The 9123-nt window shown below is 37.4% G+C and overlaps 1 protein-coding gene across 2 annotated transcripts in view; it reads left to right on the forward strand.

Moving 5' to 3' along the window:
- Window positions 1-9022, forward strand: part of DMTF1 (cyclin D binding myb like transcription factor 1) — a 45145-nt gene extending 36123 nt beyond the window's left edge. For both annotated transcript variants that reach the window (XM_081243696.1, XM_081243697.1), the window contains 6 exons: window positions 542-751; window positions 3498-3583; window positions 6084-6239; window positions 6787-7164; window positions 7743-7890; window positions 8043-9022. In XM_081243696.1, the coding sequence (XP_081099822.1) occupies window positions 542-751; window positions 3498-3583; window positions 6084-6239; window positions 6787-7164; window positions 7743-7890; window positions 8043-8152 (1088 nt within the window). In that variant the 3' untranslated portion in view covers window positions 8153-9022. The remainder of the gene's footprint in view (window positions 1-541; window positions 752-3497; window positions 3584-6083; window positions 6240-6786; window positions 7165-7742; window positions 7891-8042) is intronic.
- The last annotated feature ends 101 nt before the right edge of the window (window positions 9023-9123 follow it).

Raw genomic sequence — 9123 nt, forward strand, 5'->3', positions numbered from 1 at the left:
TTAGTAGAGGAGTTGGTTTTCCTGTACAAGAACTCAAGGCGGTTGCATACTGTTTGGAAAAGCTCAACTGCTACTCTGGAGTTATAAGTTAGACTCACAGCCAACTGATTATGTTCTTGCAGTGGGTAAAAAGTGCCCAGGGTTGGGGGAGGGAGAGTAGTAGACTATTCATTGCTGAATGAAAATAAGTTAATTAGCATTACCAATATTCTCCCTAAATAATAAGAATTTTATCAAGAAGTCCTAGGACATAGAAAATGTCTTATTTCCATGTTCCTTACAATGGCTATTAATTCATCTTTGATGGCAAAAACTATATCACGTTATGAATTTTTTTAATCTCTTTTGACGGATGTTTCCAAAAATTTCCAGAGAGGTTGTAGTTTTTAAATATTTTTATTGTTATTTTGGTAAGGTCACATATCCAGTATACAATTATTTATTCCAAATACTTTCCCTCCTTACCCCCCACCTCCCTTGCTGCTTAGATGGTGGTCTGTCGGAGAATCAATGTTCTTTTTGTCTACCCATCTCCCTTCAGTCTTGATAAAAGGTCTTAAACAGTTACATGAGAATCAAAAAAACAACCCAACGCTTTTGGAGAATAAATCAGGATCTGGAGTTCCAAACAGTAATTCCAGTTCCAGCGTACAGCATGTTCAGATCAGAGTTGCCCACTTGGAAGACAATACAGCCATCTCTCCAAGCCCCATGACAGCCCTGCAGATTCCAGTCCAGATCACCCATGTCTGTAAGTAACCTCCAGATTCCATGCTATTTGAACTATATGATTTCGTTAATGGCTCTGACACCTTTCAGTCTTCTAGAATGTTGACAGAAATTTACCCAAGTTGAGAAATTAAAGGAGATCTAAGGCATTTTTTGTTTATTAGCTTGATTAATATTTGCACAAAGGATGAATGTGTGACAAGAAAGACTGATAACCCACTGCCCAGCCACTATAAACCATTTTAAATCATCTTACTTTCTAGGTGTTATAAAGAATTAATGGTTAATAGAAAACTACCTAAAATACAGTCAACTAAGCAAAGAAAGAGAGTCCCTAGGATGGCACATCATTTGTAGTAATTCACCAGAAGACACACAAATGAAGAATGGATTTGAAGTCAAATGTAGAAGACATGGGTTTTGGTGAGGTTGAAAAACATTTTCTTCAGAGAGTAAAGAACCAGTGTCCTACGGGAACTGTTTTATTTACCCCTCTCTTTTCCCTAGCCTGTGACTTTTTTTTTGTGCTTAATGAGATGAGAGCCCAGTGATTGTTATAGGGAGAGGAAATTTATTTCCTAAGATCTAAGCTAAGTTGATCTTTCTACCTTTCCATTACAGAGGGACAGAAAAGGAATGAGGATAAAATTCTCAGAACCATATTATTTTTCACTTTTACCTCACTTTTTTTTTCCCTACATAATGTTATTTGCCTATGGAAAGGCCATTGCCAAGAGTTTATCAATCACTTGGTGTTATTCTCAATCGGGATTATTGGCCTTTTAAGTGGGACCGTTCTTTCTTGGCAGGGATGTCCTCCTGCACACTGTGGGATGTTCAGGGTCCCCTGGCCTCACCCACAAAATGCCAGCCGTGCTTTCCAGTCCGTATGACAAGTAAAAACACCCTACAGATTTTCATATATACTCTATGATCCCATTTGAGAATCACTGGGCCACTTATTGGCATTATTAACACTGTATTTCTGGGAATTCCATGGCGGTCCAGTGGTGAGGACTCCGTGCTCTCACTGCCCAGGGCATGGGTTCAGTCCCTGGTCAGGGAACTAAAATCCCACAAACTGCACAGCACAGCAAAAAACAAACGGACAAAAAAAACCCTATATTTCTGATGTTTAAATTAATTATGCTTGTCTTATTCTTAAAGTTCTAATTTAAATTTGGTTATTTGCTTTAGCTTTGTACCAAGGCAGTAAAGCATGAAGAATTTATTTTCTTTAGCCCTGCTTGTTTTGTTTTGTAGTCTTGAGGACTGCAAAGCAACTGAAATTACTAGTCCACCATAAATGTGAGAGCTACTGTTGGCTAAAAATTTTTTGTGCATGGAGAATGTTACAGATTTCCCTGGCTGTTGGGTTGACAATACTTATTGGGAAAATAGCAAACGTTTTATAAATGGTACCTTAATATCGTTCACAGCATGGCTTTTTTTTTTTTTAAGTACTAGAATAATTTTATTTCTTACAGCAAGAAATGTGAGTATAGTAAGAGTTTTACAACACACCCATTATTCTTGTCATTTGGGCTAAAATCTCACGATTGTTTCTTCCTTTAGGTTAGAGGTCAGGGATTAGCAAACTTGAGGGCCAGAACAGTAAATATGAATATATTAGGCTTTGCAGGCCACATAGATCTCTATGGAATTTTCTGTTTTGTTTTTAAACAACCCTTTAAAAATGTAAAAACCATTCTAAGTCTTGAGCCACATCTCCAGCCATAATTTGCTTACCTTTCATTTAGGTTATTTATCTGAAATCACTTCAAATTATTCTAGGTATGATCTTAAGAATCCATCAAATAGTAAGAGAACTAACATGAATTCAGTGCCTTTCTTTTAAACTGAGAAGCATTATAGTTAGAATATAATAAATTAACAAACATTATACAGTAAAAGTCAGTTTCAAATCATTTTTCACATAGATTTACCTACAGGTGGGACTGAAAGCACCAAAAGACATTACATTTCTTCTCATTAGCCCTAGTTCTGTATAACCTTGAGCAGACACTGATCAAGTCTGAGCCTCAGCTGACATATCTGTAAAGAGTTTATACTGTCTGATCTCTGAAGTGCTACGTAGTCTCCCTAGTATGGTCATCTGAAACTATATATATTTCATGTTTCTCATCCTCACAACAACTATATGAGGTAGACAGGGCAGATAAAGTCTCTGAACATTAGTTTGAGTTAAAGTAAGTTATTTGCCCGGGTTTACATTGCCAGAAGTGATGTCACTACAACTAAAGCCTAGTGTTACAGGACACCTATATAGTCCAGACATCTATACTTCTTACCAGAAGGTCCAGGAAAACTTACTTTTTTATCAAGTTCCTGTCTCTTGGCAGGTTAGCCTTAGTGTATTCCTCTTACTTCCTAACATTAGGAATATTTTATGATCTATAGCAGGGGTTAGCAAATACTGTCTCTGTCATAGCTACTCAACTGCCCTCGTAATGCAAAAGCCACCGCAGAAAATACATAAACCAACAGGAATGACTGTGTTCCTATAACACTTGATTTATAAACACTGATAGTGGGCTGGACTTGGCTGTGGGTCATGGTTGGCTGACCCTTATATCTGTGCCATCCCAGACAAGTCCATTAGATTTCTTATCTCATATAAGAAATTTAAATGACTTCGGGTTTCCAGGCAAATTATTCAATATGAGATTGCCCTCATAATTAATTGGGTACACTAAGAAAATTTAAATTTACTAAGTGTTTATTTATTGTCCTTGTTCTTACCACAGCTTCAGCAGACTCCCCGGCTGCTACTGTTGACTCGGAAACAATAACACTAAACAATGGAACACTACAGACATTTGAGATTCTTCCAGTGAGTAACTACTTTAAAAAGCAGATACTGGCCATTTTATGCATAAGAAAGATCAGTTGGTATCAGTTTTAGAAATGTTATATAAGCAAATGAAATGTAAAAATTAACCTGATTGTCATTAAGTGTAACTATATCCATGGCTTTGAAAGCCAAGATGGTTAGAAGACAACATAAATCAGACTTCCACTTCTATAATTCATCTTTTTTTTGCATCTATATATAAGCCAATAATATGTTCTTTTTATAGATGAAAATGACAGTGCTAACAAGTAGGGTACATGCTATGTATTTTTATTGAGTCATAAACAAATATATACTCAAAAAGTTCATATTGGTTATTTGAGGAAAAGTTTATGGAATGAATTATTTAACAACAGTCAGTAAACACTGTACTAGCCCATTGGGGGATACAGGATTTAAAAGTCCTAGTCATAAATGATATAGCCACTTAGGCAAAGAATCTTGCAATCCCTAAAAAGGTTAAACATATAGTAATCATATGACCTACCAGTTCTAATCCCAGGTATACCTAAGAGAAGTGAAAATATATGTCCACATAAGAACTTGTACATGAATGTTCATAATAACTAAAAAGCAGAAACAACTCAAATGTCCATCCACTGATAAATAGGTAAATAAAATGTGCTGCAGCCATACAAATGATTATTTGGCAGTAAAAAAATGTGCTACCACGAGGATGAACCTTGAAAACATTATGCTAAGTGAAAGAAATTAGACACAAAATATATAGTGTACGACTCCCATTTATCTGAAACGTCAAAAATAGGCAAATCTGTAGAGACAGAAAATAGATTAGGGGTTAACTATGCTAAGAGGTTTTGGGAGAGATGGGGCATGACTGCTAATTTAAATGTAATTCCTTGGAGGGGTGGTGATGAAAATTGAAAAGAAAAATGCCCCAGTTCTTTCCCTTCTTTCTAAAATAGGTAAACCCAGAATTATTAGCTCATTTTTCATGAAGAAAATATAAAGTATATTTTATTTAAATTATGTCAAGATTTATTTGCTGTGAAGAACATAAGGGGTATTAGTGCAACAGTTTATTTATCCTATCCACAGCCAAATCTCAGGAATGGCCCACCTAGCAAAAGGTTCTCTTTTGGAACTCCTACTAGGCCACTTGCTTAACTTAAGCCTCAGTTTCCTAATCCATTGGTCTCCAAAATAGGGATGTGTAAGAAGACCATTTGCCATAGGTAGAAAACAACTCGGCTTTACATGTTCTGCCACCTCACCCTCCCTTTCCCCCTGGCCTAATACACAATATATACACATATATTTAGGGTATGGTATGTGTTCAGGTTTTAACTTACAGGGTCACAATCAAATATTTAGAGACTTATTTATAAATAAAACATGATAATGTGCCTCAGCTTCAAAAAATTATAAGCATTAAATGTATTTAAGCATATTAAATAAAACACATGTATATGACATACATGTACATGTAAAGTATTTATTATACTGCCTGATCATATGTGATTAATAAATACAACCTTTAGGAAAACAGCTAGCTTTCACTTTTATAGAGAGGGAGGGGAAAAAGTGAGTTGAGTCCCCAGTGTGTGCCAGGTACCATCACAATCATTTCTAATCCTCAACAAACCTTTCTATGAGTAGTTACTATATCTGCTTTAGCATTACAGAAACCTAGATTCAGTGAGTCAGTAGCCACAAGAGCTGTTGTGGCCTAAGTCCACAAGACCACATCAGACTAAAGAACCCAGGCCATATATATGACTTTAACTTCCAGCTCTATTCTAAGTGCAAAAACTTTTCCTTCAGAGTGTTAGGATAAACCAAACTCAGATTATCACGTAGAAGCTTATGGTTGTGAAACGTGTGTTGTTGTTCAATAGTTTTGTTACACTTTCATAAAAGATCCCAAAAGATAAACGTACTGTCACTGAAACAGCTTTTCAATTAGAAGTTTTTTCTTTCAACGAGCACTAATTGCTATTTCTATACATTTTCTCTGAACATAAAAAAATTTCCTAAAATTATACTATGAAAAAAATCGATTCAAGTAAGTAAACACTGCCATAGTGCCTTTTGGAAAATGTGAAGCTTTTTTAACTGGTTTAACTGGAGACTGCTAGTTTTTATGTGCTACAGAGAAGGAATAAAGAGGGGAGACGAGGCATGCTGGATTACTGTGCTAGAAACAGTGGCTTATGAGACCATGTCTTGGACCTGAAACAGATAGCTGAGACCAGACCATAGACATACAGGGAGTGAAGGGTAGGATCAAGCCTTTCCTGTTAAACCTGCAGGCCAAGAAATGACTTACAACAGATAAGTGGTCCAGAATATTGTACCCTTCATTTTATTATTTGCCCCTTCATGATTGGTAAGTACATTTGTGGCTAGTAAATGAAAGTCCCCGTTTTGGATGTAAAGCTAGACTTAATGGGTACTAAGTGTACTTACTCAGTGGTTTGATGCACCTGTGTTGATGTTATTTTTCTTCTTCCTTCAGTCTTTCCATTTGCAGCCCACTGGCACTCCAGGCACCTACCTACTTCAAACAAGCTCAAGCCAAGGTCTTCCCCTAACTCTGACTGCTAGTCCCACAGTAACCCTGGCGGCGGCCGCTCCCGCCTCTCCTGAACAGATCATCGTCCATGCTTTATCTGTATGTCACCTTACATAAATTCCTTGATTTTTCTAGCTTCTGTAGAAAAGACTCGCTAACTGATAAGTACCACCAGAGATGGACTCATGTGCCTTCAATTACAGTGTCTTGGGTGAGGGGGAAATAAATGTTGAGCTCCGTTCAAAACAGTTTAGTATCGATACCTGTTAGGGACCAGGATTAGCTGATAACAAAATATGAGCCAATACTAATGTAGTCCATTTATTTAAACAATTCTTCCTACCACTGTTGTCCCAGGAGCAATGTTTTACACCTTCCCTGGGGTACATCCCTCGTTCCCTGGGTCTCCTTACATGACATGGACTTCCGTTAGGGGAAAAGGGATATTACGAGAGCAGAGGCCCCAGTGTGTAAAGAACAGGAGTTCTAGAAAAACAGTGATAAGAACACTGAAGTTCCAGAGGTGAGAGAGAGGCATGGAGGAGACAATAGGGTGCCACTTATAAATATCATTTGTTGTCTATAACTTTAGTCTGGTGGGTACTTTTTCATTTTGCCACTGATAGTTTTCTTCAACATTTTATAGCCAGAACATTTGTTGAACACAAGTGACAACGTCACAGTGCAGTGTCACACACCAAGAGTCATCATTCAGACAGTTGCCACAGAAGACATCACCTCTTCTATATCGCAAGCAGAACTGACAGTGGATAGTGATATTCACTCATCTGATTTTCCGGAGCCTCCAGATGCCCTAGAAGCAGACACTTTCCCAGATGAAATTCATCAGCCTAAGATCACTGTAGAGCCATCATTTAATGATGCTCATATATCCAGATTCAGTGACCAAAATAGCACAGAACTGATGAACAGTGTTATGGTCAGAACAGAAGAAGAAATCTCTGACACCCACCTTAAACAAGAGGACGCACCCTCCCCTTTAGCCCGGGCTTACGTTACTGAGGTAAGTTGCACTTAAGGAAATAGCCTTAAGCCTCAAACCTGCAGTTTGGGAAAAGCCTAGAAATCATTTATGGAAAGATGTCCTCAGTACCTCCTATTTTCTTTAGACACACAAAATAAAGCACAAACCCCTACCTGACCTGCAGTATCATTCAACCAGCAGTGTTGCTCTTACCACAGTTCCTCACTAAAACCTTTCCTTCTCCACCCGCTATAGACTGAGAAATGTTTGTTGGAACCCATGGAAGCATTTTCCTGAGGATGGTTTGTAACAGGTCTTTGTGGTTCAGTTTAGGAACCTCATCCCACAGTGTTACAGCATTGTTTCTTCTATATTCAGGATCTATAACTGAATTGGTTCTTTAAAATTATTTTTTGCTAGTATGTAATACATTGGAGTATGAGGTTATTACTTTTGTCCATTTTAAGACCTTAACTTTGATTTCTTTTAATCTTAACTTTAAAGTGGGATAATATTTGAAAGTTAAGTCCCTTCAAGCCTAAATGTGTTTGGGGACTTAAGGAAAACTAATAAGGAATATGAGACAGAATCTCATTTTTTTAATTATTATTACTTAGGATTTAGGGTCTCCTACCATAGAAGAACAAGTTGATCAAACAACAATTGATGATGAAACGATACTTATCGTTCCTTCACCACATGGCTTTATCCAGACATCTGATGTTATAGATACTGAGTCTGTCTTGCCTTTGACAACACTAACAGGTACTGTAACTCCTTCGAGTGCCTGGTAAATCTTAAGGTGGAAATCTTCTTGTTAAATTTTCACTTTGGTAGAAGAACACTTGCTCTAAATTCTTGACGTGGATTAGAGGATATATACATTTAAGACTAACTTGAAACTTATCTCATTACAGATCCCATATTCCAGCATCATCGAGAAGAATCAAACATCATTGGATCGTCTCTGGGCAGTCCTGTTTCAGAAGACTCAAAAGATGTTGAGGATTTGGTAAACTGTCATTAGGTAATTCTTAGAAACAGGTAGTTCAGGCAAAGAAGCCACACTGTTCATTACAACATCTCCAAAGAAATAGGAGCAACCCCCAAGAGGCTTAATTTACCATTCCTCTGGCTTTTAAATAGCTACAGTGCTCAAGCCACATACAGTGTTGCTGCTATGACTTTTTACCTCCTTTAAATATATCATCTGAGGTCTAGTCTTATGACAGTGTAGTTGAGTGGAGCACTGGGGTCTTTCTTAACTGTAGAGATCCTAGTGATTAGTGTTACTTGTCAGCAGGGAATTTCATTCACTTTAGCTAAGAGAAGTTTAAAATCACCAAAGCTTAACTACTGTTTTAAAAGCAGTAATATTCATCTCTAAAGATCGGACATGGCACTCTGTCCAGTCTCAAATAGGCCTGTTTATATTTCAGAGAAGTTACATCAACACGGTCTAGAGCTTACCAGTGACCTTCTCCACAAAGATTATCTTCTAAGTAGTTTGAGACTTGGGGTGTGGTGGTTACTTTTGGTTTACCCATTGCTGGCAGTGGGAGCTGATTTAGGCGGGGCAAAGAGGAAAGCATTAAGAAAGTTAAGAAAATTCACTACAGGCTTGTTTGTTTGTTTTAATATGGATGAGAGTAGGAAGACAAAGTTCATGAGAAGCTAAGAGTTTTCACCCCCTCAGAACCTGCTGTCATCAGTTTACAAAGTTAGCACTTTGAAGTAAAACTAAATGGGAAAGGAAGTAAAGTTGCCTATCCTATGCCATGACCTTTTATTACATGTGTTGCTATATATAAGTTACCCAGGAAATAGTTGAGGAGAGGATCAGCGTTTGCCGTTCACTTAGTGCATTAACTGATGGGGGGTTGATATAACTTCTCCCTCTCAGGCAATTTAAAAAAACAAAATTTGCTTCTGTAACGAAAGGAAACAAATCAAGAGTCATTCCTATACCAGAGAAGGTTAAGCCAAAATGAGCCTCTA

This window comes from Mesoplodon bidens, assembly GCF_964165515.1.
Source record: "Mesoplodon bidens genome assembly, chromosome: 9".
NCBI lineage: Eukaryota > Metazoa > Chordata > Mammalia > Artiodactyla > Ziphiidae > Mesoplodon > Mesoplodon bidens.